The sequence below is a fragment of the Bacillus rossius genome, chromosome 2, assembly GCF_032445375.1.
Source record: "Bacillus rossius redtenbacheri isolate Brsri chromosome 2, Brsri_v3, whole genome shotgun sequence".
Classification (NCBI taxonomy): domain Eukaryota; kingdom Metazoa; phylum Arthropoda; class Insecta; order Phasmatodea; family Bacillidae; genus Bacillus; species Bacillus rossius.
The window spans coordinates 15,018,089-15,036,463 of NC_086331.1; the positions used below are offsets into that span (position 1 = coordinate 15,018,089).

At 40.0% G+C, this 18,375-nt stretch overlaps 1 protein-coding gene across 7 annotated transcripts in view; it reads left to right on the top strand.

Annotated features, from left to right (window-relative positions):
• LOC134529126 (neprilysin-4-like) overlaps positions 1-16,660 on the top strand; it is a 79,667-nt gene extending 63,007 nt beyond the window's left edge. For 6 of the 7 annotated variants that reach the window (XM_063362885.1, XM_063362883.1, XM_063362886.1 and 3 more), the window contains 4 exons: positions 2,583-2,792; positions 8,777-8,883; positions 13,529-13,704; positions 15,474-16,660. In XM_063362885.1, the coding sequence (XP_063218955.1) occupies positions 2,583-2,792; positions 8,777-8,883; positions 13,529-13,704; positions 15,474-15,573 (593 nt within the window). In that variant the 3' untranslated portion in view covers positions 15,574-16,660. The remainder of the gene's footprint in view (positions 1-2,582; positions 2,793-8,776; positions 8,884-13,528; positions 13,705-15,473) is intronic. The other variant, XM_063362887.1, reaches the window with a different exon arrangement.
• Positions 16,661-18,375: the final 1,715 nt, after the last annotated feature.

An 18,375-nucleotide genomic window follows, 5' to 3' on the forward strand; every position in this document is an offset into this window, starting at 1 on the left:
TAGCAGTCTATGTAATTATTAGCTTACTGGAGGCTGGTAAATGAAGAATTTAAGCCACTTTTAGGATTTTGACTATGTTTTATTCAATGTTTTTGTTTACCCAGAATAAACAATTTTGCATCGTTTAGGGATCAAACCGAAGACAGAATCAGTAATATCAATCATTAAATTAATGAAAGATTTTTTTGGTGACTTTTGGAATTTTTCCCGAATTTCTAGTATAAAAATTACAGAATTTCAAGATGGCCGACAAGACGGTTAATGACATTGCATACTACTCCACTCTAGCGGATAAAAATCAAACCAATATGGTGACAGCGCCCTCTAGTGGATGATGTGTGTACTATGTAACTCGCACTCCTTGTATCAATTACGGAAAACAAGGTCGTGGCAGCACCCTCTAGCAGGCGACGTGTTTAAACTAGCAGTCCTGGTATCAAGTATTAAAAATTAAAAATGGTGGCTTGCTCTCGAAAAATGTGATGCTATTATTCCTTCGAATTCAAAAATTTACAAGTCCGAAATGTGTGTTAGTATATACAGGCTATACAGCTTAATTAATTTTCGGGCTGGTAAATCTATCGATGGCTGTGCTGTCAAAGGCGTATGTTTTCCAACCCAGAGGTCTGAGCTGTCATGGTTCGAATCACCAACTTTTCCAATGTATTTTGTATAAAAAAATCACGCCAAAATAGAAACAAAAAAGTGGTTCCGACATCATATCCAAGATAGCGGGCTTGACATTAAAATTCAAGATGGCGGCCGAAACGAAAATTGGAAATCATTTGATAGCGTCGGAACGTAGACACGATCTTTTATGAAGCCAAAAATAAATCGTATGGCGTTATGTCAGGTTATGTGAGGTGGAGGCCAGCGATAAAGAGCTCTGTCGTCTCGATCATTACGACCAGTACAACGGTCATGGATTTCAATGTTAAACCACTCTCGTACAAAGAGATTCCAGTTCCTGTTGCCAAATAGAGTTTTTTGTACACACTCTACTAATTAGGGAAAGAGACACTCTTTCAACATAGGTGGCGCTGCATGCGAGAAAAACAACAAGGAAGTATTTGCGCATGCGCTAATATAAAAGTGTTTTTAGTTACTCTTTAATTGTGACCTTGAACCAACACTCTAAAACGCTTACAGTTGGCACTATTAATATTTACAACTGGGACATTATTTTGTGTACATAATGTATAAAAACAGTTGAAACCAATATGGCGTATTTTTGAGGTGAATACGTCTCCAATTGCTTCCATAGTAGGAGGCAATTCAATAACGAATGGTAACAAAATCGGGGATACAGTTTGGTGTTGCAACTACATATCTATCATCTCCATCCAAAATTTAATTACACCACTGGATAGCTAAAGTATCAAAACATTCGTTACGATAAGTTAGGACTGTGACACATCGCGCTTGGTGGAGGACGAAGCGCCGCCATTTTGAGGTCATTTTGCTGCGTTTCGAGATTTCCATGTAGTATAACTTTTGACTCGGAGAAGCTACGACGTTCGTTTGAGTTTCAATCGTCAGCTCTCGTCAAAATCTATCGATTACATATATAAAACATTAGTGGAAAATAGTTACAGTGTTTATATACGGTGTTAAAATAAAAACAAAGAAACTCGAAATATTTCTTAATGTTCAAACATTATTATAACATGCATAAAAAAGCGTGTTTCATATTTTGTATAGAAAATCTTACCTGGTCCGTGCACGTATTTACGTACAACACAGAGACACGCCCCATTTGTTTCTCCTAGTCACCCCTGTGGTGAGGGAGACGCACCACAACGCCGAAATACCACAACGCCGAAATACCACAACGCCGAAATGCCAAATTTACCACAACGCCGACAGCTAGAAAACTGCTGTGTACCACAACGCCGAAAAACACTAACGCCGAAATATTTCATTGCAGGACTGCCACAAATGTTAGGTTAGGTTAGACTAGGTTAGGTTAGACTATGTTAGGTTAGACTAGGTTAGGTTGGACTAGGTTAGGTTAGACTAGGTTAAGTTAGGTTAGGTTATATTATGCTAAGTTAGGTTAGGTTAGGTAAGGTTAGATTTGATTGTGGTATTTCGGCGTTAAGGTACATTAAAGAAACACACACAAATTCATTCAGTTGTTATTTCGGCGTTGTGGTACACAGCAGTTTTCTAGCTGTCGGCGTTGTGGTCAATTTTGACATTCGTAGGGCCACGAAAATTTCGTGAAAAGATCCCGAGAGTAGCTGGAAGTTAAAACACTGTAGCATCGTCTGTGTTTCGTGATTGGGTGAGTTACTTTGAGGTGCATGTCGATTGTTACAACAACCAATCACACTAATTCAGTGTGGAAGCAAACTCGTCCTTAGTGGCTCGTGCAAACAAGGCAACGACTTCTCTCGCAGACGGCCGCCAATCACAAGGAAGAAACCGCTGGTGTGGGTATACCTTGTTGCAGTCTAGTAGGCGTTCAGAACTTTTACGCGAAAATTTCCTGCCCCTAGACATTCGGCGTTATGGTATTTCGGCGTTGTGGTAACGACCCCCCTGTGAGTGCAAGTGAGTGTAAGGCAGTGTTCGCGCAGTGTTCCCAGCGGGCATCCTGCAGCCGCCCTTCTACCACCACCGCTTCCCGCCCAGCCTCAACTACGGCGGCATCGGCGTGGTCATCGGCCACGAGATCACGCACGGCTTCGACGACAAGGGCCGCCTGTTCGACAAGGACGGCAACATGCACCGCTGGTGGGGCGACCAGGCGGTGCAGGCGTTCAACCAGCGCATCCAGTGCCTCATCGGTGCGTGGGTCGCTCTGTCGCCGCGGTTCCATTTCTGTCGCGAGTCGCCGCGTCCACACAGTCGCCGAGCGTGTTCAGACCTGTCCCTCCTCGCGGGCGACCCAACTGTCGCTCTTTCGCAGGGACTTAAAAGTTGCAGGTGGTTCCATTTCTGTCGCGAGTCGCCGCGTCCACACAGTCACCGAGCGTGTTCAAACCTGTCCCTTCACACGAGCGACACAACTGTCGCTCTTTCACAGGGACTTAAAAGTTGCAGGTGGTTCCATTTCTGTCGCGAGTCGCCGCGTCCACACAGTCGCCGAGCGTGTTCAGACCTGTCCCTCCTCGCGGGCGACCCAACTGTCGCTCTTTCGCAGGGACTTAAAAGTTGCAGGTGGTTACATTTCTGTCGGGAGTCGCCGCGTCCACACAGTCGCCGAGCGTGTTCAAACCTGTCCCTTCACACGAGCGACACAACTGTCGCTCTTTCGCAGGGACTTAAAAGTTGCAGGTGGTTACATTTCTGTCGCGAGTCGCCGCGTCCACACAGTCGCCGAGCGATCGCTTCGGCCAATGAAACACGTGTTTTAAAACTTGTCACTTCACGCGGGTGACACAACTGTAGCAGGGACTTAAAAGTCACAGGTGGTTCCATTTCTGTCGCGAGTCTCCTGAGCGATCGCCAAAGACAATGGAACACGCGTGTTCAGACCTGTCCCTCCTTACGGGCGACATTAAGTGTAGCAGCGACTGCCGAGAGCAGCGACACGGCATTCAACAATCAATACAGAATCAGAGGTAGAAAAACCACCTGAACTCTATGACTGCGCAGTAAAAAATTAGTGATAGAAATTCGAAATCGAAGTTGTGGGGTTAGATGTACGTAAGAGTTACCACAAAATGGAATGACCTGGGTGTAGAAGAGAAGAAAGAGAAAGTCCAAAATTTTTAATCATGAAAAGATTTTAATAAGTTTTAAAATTACTAGTTAATGCACAAATTCCTGTTTTTTTTTATATTTTATTTTATCACATGCGTTCCGAAAAGGCGAAATCCATCTTGAAATTGCGACAGAAGTGACGCTCGTGTACAAGGTGTGGCGACTGTCGCCTGAAGCAGCGACTTTCCGTCGCTCAGTCGCTGCGACAGAAAGTCGCCCGTTTGTAAGTGCCTTTATTGTCAGCATATAGCATTGACCCGCGTGGCAACCAGAAATAAACGATTGCGTCTGAAGTTCGACAGCCACCGCAAATTTTGTCGCTGTAGCAAAAAAAAAAAATTACCTATATTAATATTTGGTGGTAGTAACACCTTACAAAAATATGTGGAAAATAAAGGTGTCACCCCTAGATATTTTAATGACGTAATTTTGCTACAGCGACAAAATATGCTTTTAATGTTAGCCATCAATTCTTCCAGGTTTTTTTAAATCTTAATGTTTGAGAGAATTTTTTTTTTTTAAATTTAAAATTATCATTCAATTGTAAAAAAAAAATCATTGAGTGTTAACACATTTCAGAGTTTTCACAGTTATATTCAGTAAGAAAACATTTAAATACAAGAATGATTATATAATTACCAGTGCGCCAGTTTAACCATCTTTCGAAAACTGAATTCCGGCGCGCATTTCAGTACTGCCGCGCCAGTGACCTGATGGAAATAGAGAAAGTATTTCTAATCGGGAAGTCTGTCACGTCCGCCATTTTCTGTCGCGCTGACATCACAGACGTGTCAAACGTGATTGGCTGGAAATACTTGCGTCGCCGCCTTCGCGCTATGGTGATTCCAGCATCGTACAGCAGTAGTTTATAACGGGTGATTCTGGGTCAGGATTCAGGCGATGGTGCGTGATGCGGGTCAACGACCGACCGCCATCTTGGATCTGTGACGTCACTACCGCCAAAATTTCCTCATCGGTTCGAAAAAACAACTCAAAAATCCTCAAATTTATTATGAAAATTTCCTATTTCGAAAGGAATATTTCCGTTTTGAGAGGAAACTTTCCGTTTTAATTCACAAAAATGCCATAGGCTTGAAATGTCCCAAAACGGCTTAAGACACCTTAAAAACTTTTAATCAACCTATTAAGGGGCCCGCCTACCTGGTCACACAGACGGTGCGCAGAGCTTCAGGAAAAACAACGCGATTTCATAACTACTCAAGATATCCGAGTGGGGTATGTTTACGAAAAGCATTTAAGAGTTCGCTGAGGCCCGAAAAGTACTTTTAATTTTGGATCATGTTTTTAAACTGTATTTCTAGAAGCGTTAAAATGGCTTAAACGCATGTTTTCAGAGTAATTTTTAGGTGTAAAACAAGTGGTACAGATTTTTGAAAGCACTTAAGGGGCTTGCATTACACCTTTATCTTCATTTCCCCGTAATATAAAAATACGGTCACCGCACAAATTTCACAGTTATCAATTGACGACGAGAAGACTGCGCGTCAGTTCAGAGCTTTGAGCTTAGAGGCGATACCGCGCTAGAAATACCATCGAGCGTCGCGCTTATCATCCCGCCTCACTAACACACATACACCCCTGACGAGGCGGGCCCCTTAATCCTGAAACATGACATTTGGCCCTCATCATGACTGAAATATGACGCATCGGGTTTAATTTGAGTCCTCTAATCCATTTATACTTTAAAAACTAAATAAAAATATAAATAAATTAATTAAAATTAAATAACACACCATCGAGTCCAGAATCCTTGGTTCAATTCCAGGAGAGGACGATTAAAAAAATATATATTCTCAACACCTTCTACAAAGCAGCTGACCCCCACACTACTAAAACCAATTCATATATTATTTCCGACATTAGGATACCACGGTAACCATCTTGGATCTGCCCTTTTGGATTTTTGTCGTCTGCTAGAGTGTGCAGCTACCATATTGGTTTATTAATTATCTGCTAGAGTGTAATAGTGTTAAAGGCCAAATCGTACCTTCTGCCATCTTGTCGGCCATCTTGGCCGCCATATTAAAAACCTGTAATTTCGACTCAAAAATCGGAAAACATCCAAAAATAATAAAAATACTACCCATTATTATATTGATTAACTTAATGGATCGCGGTTATTCGTTCCATACCCAAACGATGCAAAAATATAATTTCACATAAGAAATATTTATTTAATTAAATATCGTCTCCATTTAACATTTTTCCATAAAAGTCTGGGATCCTGGTAAAGAAATAAAAAAAAATCGTGCAAATTATATTTATTATGTAAATTCTACTCTACTATAAGTATAAAGAATACACATCATCACCAGTAGTGTATAAAAGTCGGTCATGCGCCTGGAGTCGTGGTGTGGTATTGGTAGAGACCCAGAAATTTCGCGGATTCATTTAGTCGCAAGCTAGAATGCAAACCTGCACACTCTCGCACTGTGCTCATGATTGGCCCGCAGTTACTTGGACACGCCCCTCTACGACCGTGAGCCAACGACGCCCAGCTAGGAGAGAAGTGAGCGAATCAGGTAGTGCCAAATATCAAGGATAAAAATGTTCTCGCTAAGAAATCAACCAATGGGAAAGTAAACATGGGTCGAGCACACCTATAACTTTGAATTCTATCCTGATGAGGCCAGAAGAATCCGCGAAATTTCCGGGTCTCTAGGTATTGGTGTCGGTGTCCGCCATCATGGATTGTGATGCCATGGCGGCCAACTTGGATGATCTGCCCTAAACTTTAGACCTTAATCTTCAAAGTTTACCAAAATTCGCCAATATTCACCAAAATAACTCAAAATTTCAAATTTTTAGGGAACATCCCCCCAAAGAATCTCAAAATATCTGAAAATTTAAAAATTTCCATTTTCGAGGTATAGTTTCCCATCAAAAATTCAAAAATTATTAATTATTAAATCCTCAATGTGTTTTTGAAGGCGACATTTGACCAAAAATTGACCCCGGCCGCCATCTTGGATTTTGACGCCACACCCATCAATTGTTTTCTTGAACATTCCAAAATTTTGTAATCCGCTATCTTAGAGTCTAGAACTTTCCGCCATTTTTTCCGTCATTTTTAAATATGACACCATGTTTGCCATGTTGAAAATTCGTAATTATTATTCTCAATAAAGGGGGGAAATATTAAAAAAGTATATTTTATTCAATTTTAATAAAATTAAAAAGACACAACATTGACCTTGGAGTCCTTGGTTCAAACCCGTTAGGGCCAATAATGGCGATGGGCCCTTCCTCCACGGATTCTGCCATGCGAGCTGACCCGCAACCACCAATTTAAGGAATATATATATATAACGCCAACCAGTATTACATCATAACGGCCATCTTGGATCCATCATTTAGTTTTCGTCTGCTAGATATCGCTGCTGCCATATTAGTTTGTTTAGCTCGTTAGAGTGCAGTAGTGTCAATCACCAGATCGTCAGCTGTCGTAGCATTCGACATAGTGTCGGCCAACCTGATCGCCATATTGAAAATCTGTAAATATCAACAAAAATTTTCCAAATATCATCAAAAATATCACATATTAATGCATTGATTGATTCAATGGATTCCTGGCCTCAGTTCGGTCCTTCGTCGATGCAAAAAGTTTTATTTTGGCTTAACAATGTTATTCATAAATTATTAAATTTAGAAAATGATATTTAATATTTTAATATTTAATATTTCAGGTGCAATGAATAAACCAAAACTTTTACAAACATTATTTATTAAATAAACAGGAACACTAGCGAAAGTTAGCAATCGAATAAGCATTTAATTCTGCATTGGATTTAACTGGCAAATTCTCAGGTCCAATTGGTTTACCGAAGACAGTGATCTGACAGATTCTCTCTTCACATAGACTTTTTCTTTCCAACAGAGTTTTGCGATACTTTGTTTATTAAACTGTTTCACTTCGTCGGAATTGTACATGGGAGTATTATTCACTGTCCAGAAAGCGATCTCTTCAATCTCGACTCTCGCGCTCCCAAGTGGCAGTTGCATGAAGCAACGAACCCGCGAACCTAAAATACATAACTGAAAGTAAACTTACAATTAATAAAAATATAAAAATAATGGATTCAAACAAAATTTCTGAAAACAAATATATTAAAAATAACTACTTTGAAGAGTGTATTAACGGGGGAATAAACTTGTGTGAATATAACAGCCAAAAAAATAAATAGCATAAAAAATGGCCGCATGGCCACATTACAGCCAAACATTTTGCGAGGCAAAATTTTAGCACTTTCTCTCTTCTCGTGTCGACGAGCTTTGCTGTTGTTCAAGAACGTACTGGCTGCAGCTAATGAATACGTGACTTTGACTTCATTATGCACATGTTTGTAGAGACTTTAGTTTTAGACTTGAGAATAAAGCGCATACTGCATATATTTACGGACTATCATCGGTCCGAGAAGTCTAGGAATGAATCGCATGTAAATAATGGCATGTTTTGTGTTTTACTCAAAAAAGTTATAATTTTTTAGTTTCAGTCCTTTACCGAGTATGACTAAAGGCAAAACATCTATTGTGTTTAAATACGATTTATTTTTTTATGTGAACATAAAAAAACGTAATGGTTCGATTATTATCTAGTTATAAATATATGCATAATTTTTTTTTGGAATTCATAACAATTATTTCATTTAAACTGACAAATTCTTAATTATGTCTTTACATGCAAGGAACTGTTTATGGAACATTTGCTATTCATTCACGCTAAAGAGATTTGTTTTAAAAATTTTTGCCTTATATGTCATGTTACTTAGTTTTATTTTATCATAGAGAAATTCACAAATTAATTATTTACTTCAGAAATTAATCTCAGTAAAACCAAGAATTAAATTTAAGTGAGTTATTCAAAAATTCACGAATATTAAAAAATGTTGGTTCAAGACTGCACGGACTAGCGTGCTTAAAATTCTAAATAATATTTAAGCTTCCCTTATATGAACTTAAAAATGTGTACGTTATTGGATTAACGATAAAAAAAAAGTATTTTCTTATTTGACATCAGCGTTGAAATATGCTTCAAACCTTTCAGATCAGTACAGTCGGTACTCGATGAAAGATGTTGATGTCCACATCGACGGAACCAACACGCAAGGCGAAAACATCGCCGACAACGGCGGTATCAAACAGGCTTACAAGGTAAGAGACTCAGTCCACTTAACATTCTCGAGAACAATCCGGCTTACAAAGAGTTCAATCAATAATAATTTACATCTCGTGAGACATCGGGCATGTGTAATTGTATGTGTTATAACTAAACTGCGCAATGAAAAATATACTGGTTGTCTTCAAATTCGTGGTGCAATGAGTAATCTTTAGAGACCTGTAAAATTCGCGGATTCATTTCGAGATAGGATAGAGTCCAAATGCTTTGAACATTATTTTGCTTCAGTGATTGGGCCACAGTTTATCTGAAGGACTCTGGGCCAATGAAAAATCTTTAACAGAAGAAATAGCGAATCACGATCATTCCAGTCAACAGGTGTTACGAGTCGGTAACCAATCAGCATATGTAATTTGCACGAGTGCATAGAGGATCATGGAGTCTATCATTTAGGGATTTGAAATCGCGAATTTTACAGGTCTCTAGTAATCTCAGATGCATTTCACAAAAATAAAAATGTTTGAAAATAATAGCTCAAAACTAATTTTTTATAAAGATGCAACAAAAAAAATTTTTAAATATTATGTTGGACATAAGTCATGTCTAGTTTACACTATATGTCGTGGAGAATACAGCTGATGTCGTAGGCTGGTTTGGGGGATATGTATTCACCTCTCTTTGTCCGTTCTTCAGGTATTCTCTGTGACGTGCGAACAATAAATGGCGTAAGTACAAATTAATGGTTTTAATCAAGCTTCCCAATTGCAAAAATATTTAGTGGAACGTACTACAAAATTTATAGTGAAGTGGCTAAAACATCTTGTAAACAAATTCAATGGCAGCGTGTGTGTCAAAGTTAGATCGAGGATACAGTGAATCGTTCAACAGCAGAGACAAGTTATTTTGCTGTGGTGTCAGACCTGTTTCGCTACCCAGAGCTGCCTCCTGGGATGTGAGCTACACCGTCATGCAACACTGCAATACTGGTTGCATGCCATGCAGGCAATACTACGCAAAGCTGAAAATAAACGTATGTACATTTTCCAAGGAAACGTTTTTACCTTAGAAGTGTTTGTGTTACAACAAGGAAGCCTTTTTGCCATGTTTATCTATACATACTCATTACTAACTACAAGTACAAAAAAAACCATCGAACTTCTGGGTAGATACCTGTTGTGTTAACTTCTATCGTAATGCAGATAGTTTAATCCTCCATATATGGCAAACATTAACCACGGTTTTGAAATGTATTTTTGGTACACGAATTTTTTTAAAACTTTTTTCACTTTGTTGATAATAATAACACCATTCCAGAACGTAACAGGTAACACTTACTTAATAAAGGAGGCACTAGATGGTCAATTGTTGGATCAAAAGATTTAGTCAATAGATTGACGTGCGCTAAAATCATCCCGTTAATCAACCCTTAAATATTTTGGTAAAAACTCATTCGTATTGGAGTTTCCGTATGGAAGGTATTATTACTCAACCGTCAAACAGGTACCTTAACGATCATTCATGCTTGAATCAATCGATTGACGCAAACTTTTGATCAAAATGATTGAACATCTAGGGCCTACTTAATTCGAGCACTGGCGGAATGATTAAGGGAATAGGAAAGAAATGAAAGCAACCCGAAGTAACCCACTGATATAAAGCAATGTCCATATCGTTTAACAAAATTAAAGAAATCGTATCTAAAATTCCAAGAGTTAGGGTATAACAAAACTTTCCCATTAAAATTTTAAACATTCTTGGATGTTATAAAAAATGTACAGACGTAACAAAAAAATATATCTACATTCAAATAAACAAAGGTTTTAAATTAGTGTCAGATAGCTGTATCTTAGTAGGAAATACATCAGAATTAAACTTTCTAGTTCTGTGTTCCCTTGTAAACAGGTACTTGTAAGGAAGAATATTGGTCTTTTTTTCCTGTGGACTTATTTATTACCTATGCTTTGTTCATAATTCAGTTTGGATTATTGCGAGGTCATGCAATAAGTAAAATCATACTCGTAAATTTACCGCCGATATCAGTGCATTTATGTAGATATCTGGATAGTTGGTAAAATGTGTTATTCTTCATTTAAAGGTAAAATTTTTAAAAGTAAAGTATCAGAGTGCAGACCCGTGGTGAACCACCAATAGGGACTCATGCAAATTTTCCAGGCGTACCAGAGCTGGCTGCGTCAGAGCGGCGGGAAAGGGGAGGTGTTGAGCGAGCCACGCGTAATGAGTTGAATCACCAATAGTGACTCATGCGAATGTTCCAGGCGTACCAGAGCCGGCTGCGTCAGAGCGGGAGTAAGGGGGAGCTGTTGTGCGAGCCACGCGTAATGAGTTGAATCACCAATAGTGACTCATGCGAATGTTCCAGGCGTACCAGAGCCGGCTGCGTCAGAGCGGGAGTAAGGGGGATGGTGTTGTGCGAGCCACGCGTAATGAGTTGAACCACCAATAGTGACGCATGCGAATGTTCCAGGCGTACCAGAGCCGGCTGCATCAGAGCGGGAGTAAGGGGGATGGTGTTGTGCGAGCCACGCGTAATGAGTTGAACCACCAATAGTGACGTATGCGAATGTTCCAGGTGTACCAGAGCCGGCTGCGTCAGAGCGGGAGTAAGGGGGATGGTGTTGTGCGAGCCACGCGTAATGAGTTGAACCACCAATAGTGACGCATGCGAATGTTCCAGGCGTACCAGAGCCGGCTGCGTCAGAGCGGGAGTAAGGGGGATGGTGTTGAGCGAGCCACGCGTAATGAGTTGAACCACCAATAGTGACGCATGCGAATGTTCCAGGCGTACCAGAGCCGGCTGCGTCAGAGCGGGAGTAAGGGGGATGGTGTTGTGCGAGCCACGCGTAATGAGTTGAATCACCAATAGTGACTCATGCGAATGTTCCAGGCGTACCAGAGCCGGCTGCGTCAGAGCGGCGGGAAAGGGGAGGTGTTGAGCGAGCCACGCGTAATGAGTTGAATCAACAATAGTGACTCATGCGAATGTTCCAGGCGTACCAGAGCCGGCTGCGTCAGAGCGGCGGGAAAGGGGAGGTGTTGAGCGAGCCACGCATAATGAGTTGAATCACCAATAGTGACTCATGCGAATGTTCCAGGTGTACCAGAGCCGGCTGCGTCAGAGCGGTAGTAAGGGGGAGCTGTTGTGCGAGCCACGCGTAATGAGTTGAACCACCAATAGTGACTCATGCGAATGTTCCAGGTGTACCAGAGCCGGCTGCGTCAGAGCGGGAGTAAGGGGGATGGTGTTGTGCGAGCCACGCGTAATGAGTTGAACCACCAATAGTGACGCATGCGAATGTTCCAGGCGTACCAGAGCCGGCTGCATCAGAGCGGGAGTAAGGGGGATGGTGTTGTGCGAGCCACGCGTAATGAGTTGAACCACCAATAGTGACGTATGCGAATGTTCCAGGTGTACCAGAGCCGGCTGCGTCAGAGCGGGAGTAAGGGGGATGGTGTTGTGCGAGCCACGCGTAATGAGTTGAACCACCAATAGTGACGCATGCGAATGTTCCAGGCGTACCAGAGCCGGCTGCGTCAGAGCGGGAGTAAGGGGGATGGTGTTGTGCGAGCCACGCGTAATGAGTTGAACCACCAATAGTGACGCATGCGAATGTTCCAGGCGTACCAGAGCCGGCTGCGTCAGAGCGGGAGTAAGGGGGATGGTGTTGTGCGAGCCACGCGTAATGAGTTGAACCACCAATAGTGACTCATGCGAATGTTCCAGGCGTACCAGAGCCGGCTGCGTCAGAGCGGCGGGAAAGGGGAGGTGTTGAGCGAGCCACGCGTAATGAGTTGAATCACCAATAGTGACTCATGCGAATGTTCCAGGCGTACCAGAGCCGGCTGCGTCAGAGCGGCGGGAAAGGGGAGGTGTTGAGCGAGCCACGCGTAATGAGTTTAACCACCAATAGTGACTCATGCGAATGTTCCAGGCGTACCAGAGCCGGCTGCGTCAGAGCGGGGGGAAGGGGGAGTTGTTGAGCGAGCCACGCGTAATGAGTTGAATCACCAATAGTGACTCATGCGAATGTTCCAGGCGTACCAGAGCCGGCTGCGTCAGAGCGGGAGTAAGGGGAAGCTGTTGTGCGAGCCACGCGTAATGAGTTGAACCACCAATAGTGACTCATGCGAACGTTCCAGGTGTACCAGAGCCGGCTGCGTCAGAGCGGGAGTAAGAGGGATGGTGTTGTGCGAGCCACGCGTAATGAGTTGAATCACCAATAGTGACTCATGCGAATGTTCCAGGTGTACCAGAGCCGGCTGCGTCAGAGCGGGAGTAAGGGGGATGGTGTTGTGCGAGCCACGCGTAATGAGTTGAACCACCAATAGTGACTCATGCGAATGTTCCAGGCGTAGCAGAGCCGGCTGCGTCAGAGCGGCGGGAAAGGGGAGGTGTTGAGCGAGCCACGCGTAATGAGTTGAATCAGCAATAGTGACTCATGCGAATGTTCCAGGCGTACCAGAGCCGGCTGCGTAAGAGCGGGGGGAAGGGGGAGGTGTTGAGCGAGCCACGCGTAATGAGTTGAATCACCAATAGTGACTCATGCGAATGTTCCAGGCGTACCAGAGCCGGCTGCGTCAGAGCGGCGGGAAAGGGGAGGTGTTGAGCGAGCCACGCGTAATGGTTTGAACCACCAATAGTGACTCATGCGAATGTTCCAGGCGTACCAGAGCCGGCTGCGTCAGAGCGGCGGGAAGGGGGACTATCTGCCGGGCGTGAACGCGACCGGCGCGCAGCTGTTCTTCCTGAACTTCGCGCAGGTGTGGTGCGGCGCTAGCCGGCCCGAAGTGACGCGCAGCAAGCTGAAGAACGCGTCTCACTCGCCGGGCAAGTTCAGGTGAATAATTCTCTTTTTTTTATCGTGAACATAACTAATTGAAGTATCCTGGAAGCCCCATAAGGCCTTCGGATACCTACATGCAATGGTGTACGACAGAAGTAAGATATTTCCTCCCCTCCCAGAAATCCCAAAAAAAAATTGTTTGTCTGTAAAGTCGGTTTTCGGACGATAGTTTAACGTGACAAAGTCATAACAAAACATTGATGAAATGATTGCATACTTTTATGAATAAAGTTGAATAATTTTTATTGAATAATCACTATTTTGTATGGATACAAAGAAGGAGTGAATTGAAGTCTACAATTTAATTGAAAAATTAATTTTATTTGCACTCATTAATTCAAATATGTTTATTACTTTAAAGAACATATTATTTTAACTATAACTTTTATACATGTTTGCTATTTAACTTCTTCCGATCTGTGTTATTCTGTTAAGGATAGGACGATGATAGGAAAAGTAAGAAACGAATGGGAGTGTTTCAAGTTTAATGTGCCTCGAAAAAGTCAAATCGATGGTTGTTCCAATCGAGTGGAAGAAAGATAGATGCGGTGCAAGCGTACAATGAGCGTAACGGACAATGCGTAACGGGACGATGTGCGTAACGGGACAATGAGTCATCATTTTTTGTGCGTGCAGCCGGCGTTCATCGATTTATTAGACGTTGTCACGTCAAAAAATCATTCTAAACCCATTATTCCCACTTAAAAAAGGAAAGAGATAGTAAACAGCAGGCAAAGTGGTTCTATCATCCCCCTTCCCCACCCCCCAAAATCTGAATGAAATTTGTGTTAGTTCCTGCTTTCAAGAGTTTGTGTGACCTTGAGCTGAGTCCGGCCTCCTCGTTTGTCAATAAACTATAATTGTCTCTTTGGAAAAATATGTACCGTGGTTTTAAAACTGAGATTGAAAGAGATGCCCTTCACGCGAAATACATTTGGACTTATTTTAAATTGATGAAGAGATTAAGTTCAATGAAAAGGGTGGATCTGTAAGCATATTTTAATAATTTTTAACGAAAAAAAAGTTTTTAAGCCAGCATTGTAAATCATACTTAATTCCATTTTTTGTTGATTTATTTTATACCCTATAAATATCAAAGTATTGTATCATTTTAGAATGCCTGATTAAATTATTAAGGTTATGTGAACACTTTTTAAAATCACATTTGTAAAAAGCACATGTCCGCAACTGGTTGTTATAAGAGATAGTGATTCATCAGAAATATTTATTCATGCTAAGATAATTTTTCAATACACGGTAACTTGTTAAGAATTGAAAAATTTTGCCGCACCAGTGATCTCAAATATATACGTATTCCATACACGCAATTAAAAACCCATTTCCCTATTTCATCTTTAATAAATCTTTAATCACCCCGATTTAAAAGAGTCGTTTACCTTTGCTTAAATAATTGATTCATACCTTGATACATTAGGAACAGTAACAAAGAGGTCATACAACCAAATCCCATTAAATAATTATAGCATTATTTTAACTCCACAGTTGCACTCACATATATCATTTACTATATTAGCTCCATAATTACATAAATGTTTCCAATACATAACTTCAAAGGTATTATCAAATTATTGATTCATGCTGATAGCAAATATACCCAAAATTTTAATTCTTGTTTGCATATAAAATCCTACAATACATATATATTTTTGAAAAGAACTAGGAAAGCAGATTTTAAAGTTACGTGTTTACTTGTGATGTTTACACAAGTCACATTAAAATAGCATGTATTTGGACTTTTTCAGAGTCATTGGTACGCTGTCAAATTCCAGAGAATTTGCCTCAGCGTTTGGATGTGCAGAAAACTCACCAATGAACCCTGCCAAAAAGTGTGAAGTATGGTGAAGAAGATTGTATTAGGCCTACATGCTCGGATAGTCTGAGAAAAGTGTATAAAAACTTCCGTGATTTATAACGTCCTGTGACAAAGGAATGACTGATATAACTAACAATTTTAGATAATTACTATCTAAATATGAACATATTTTTTCACATGCAATTTTTTGGTAATGTAGGCCTAGATAGTCTACAGTATTTATTACATGGGTAAAGTGCTAGCATAAGCCTACACTGTTGAGGGTAAGAGAGAGACACTGACTGAAAGACACCACCTTAGTTTCAACAAATTTATGACCATAATAATTTTCTTTAGTTTGATGACACTAATATATACCTAACTTAGTGTAATTTTTTAAGATGATACTGACTGCCTGCTACAATTGACAGTTCCCCATGTAAAGTTATTGGAATTTAATATAAAATTAGTTATTTAGAATAAATACAACTATAATAATACTCTAACTAGACACTGCATTATAATATCTGTAAATATTTTAATGTATGATCTCAATTTTAGCTAAATAAATTTTTTATATTAAACCATAAAAAATTGTTTCGTTATAAAAACTGTTGAAATAATACTGGTGTCTATTGGTTTTAAACCCTCCCCCTTAAATTCTGGAAGTTTTATTGAAATAACTACATTTAATATCATGAAACTAATATTTTATATTACTCAATATTATAACATTTTTATTTAGATAAAAATAAATATTAATGTGATTTATTTGTATTATTTTAAAATAGGTTAGTGAACCAAACAAATTATTAGTGTTATGAAGAGAGCTTGTTCTGTATTGAATTAGTGTTTTAAGAATTGTTTTTATATGATGTTAACTATACACATATCACTGTATTACGGTAGCAAAAAAAAACTATAGCTCCTTTTTTATATTGTGCCGTTATGAAATGTTAAAGAGCATTTGTTACTGTGTTGTTTTACTTATCCAGTCTGTTATAACAAATACCTCAAGTTTCAACTAATACTTAAACTTGTGATTTTATCCCAATGTTTGAGTACTATCTCATATGTTATTTTGTATAATGGTGCACGATTGCAGTAGATAATGTATGTAAATAAATAGAAAACAAAGATAATAATGTAAAAATCTTTTAAACCCTGACCACGCTGATAATGACTAGAGCTATGAGCATTTCGCGAAACCATTCTGTTGCATCGTGAACCTGAAACACATAGACGTCTGCTTTACTTTGGTGATTTGCTCGCAGTCATTTCCACATGCCCCCTAGAATCAAGTCAAGAGGGAGAAGCCAATGTAGCCTAGTCGTTTATTACCTTGATCAAAGATGAAAAGTCCATGATCTAACAATTAGCCAATAGGGAAACGTAAGGGACCCTTAAATATGCATAGGACAGTCAATTCTTGCCTGGAATGAAAAATATAAAAAAAACTGTGCCTGCGTTAATAATATAGACCTGCATTTTCACATCATTTTATGTTATCAGGATAAACTCATCGCACTTGTATCTATAAAAATCAGTTATTGTCATTTTTCTTTGACTGCTGCCACTTTTAACATTTTCCCTGGATTGCACATGGTTGCTTGAAATAAATGAGGTCGTATTTTCTTATTGGTTTCTAGGCTTTTGAATGTGACTAACTACTCATGAACCAATTAAAATGCCAGTCACGCATATAATGGTATACTTTCTAGATTGTATCCAGATAATAACATCAATTTTGCATGTTTCTAGTTATGATATATAGCTATAGGTTAATTTTAATCATGAAATACAGCTGATGTAATACAGATGGTCCGTGGCACTCTTGTAATTTATTTTAAGTATCCCATAGCTTCTTCCACCTGCCCAAATTTGCATTTTTATGCCGCATTAAAAAAACCTGTGTTGTTAAGTTCTTAGTGGCCAATACACCCGCCCCTCGAAGTAACGTTCTAATTCGTTCCAGGAAAAATATAGCACAAATCAAAACAGAGCTAACTAAATACGATTTTCCCATAAAAGTATATTAATATTAATCAAAATAATTCGTTCTCCAATCAGGTAAGTGTTTAATCAAGACGCTGCTACCGTTTAAATTTTTTACATTAAAAATATATTTCTAAATCCGGTAAGTACATTTCAATAAATGTGGACTAATATTTCGAGACCAGACAACCTAAAAATAAATTTTAAAAATTCATGTACCACATTGTTTATATAATTGGGCTTGGGCATAGCATTCCTATGTAGGCGCTTCCAATATTACTGAGTTACAAAATAATAATGCTTTTAATTTAGATGTAGGACGGCTTTTTTTTTCAACCTCCGATGGGCTATAAAAAAGACAAATTTACATAACTTTATAATTTTACTAGCAAAAGTTCAGCATGGTCTTACTTATTTTTTCTACACAATCACCAAAACGGTTGAGGCATTTGTCATATCGTGACACAACATCTCGATGCTTTCTTCAAAGATGTTACCCGCCAGTGAGGGATACAGGGCTAGCGCCTGGATCTCCCTCTCTCTCACGACACCGCTGTGAGGCGGGTGGACTAATAGTGATGCCCACTGGCTCCCGCGGCAAGGGGTATCGCAATATTAGCGAATAGTGGAGCAGAATGGGGTGCTGTCATAACTTAGAAACACACAACTTAGAAACACATAACTTAGAATTTTCTAAGTTATGACAGTTCTAAGTTATGACTTTCTACGTTTCGACGTTTCTAAGTTGTGTGGTTCTCGTTGCGTGTTTCTAAGTTACGTGTTTCTAAGATATGACAGTTCTAAGTTGTGTGTGTCTAAGTTGTGATAGTTCTAAGTTGTAACTTTCTACGTAATGA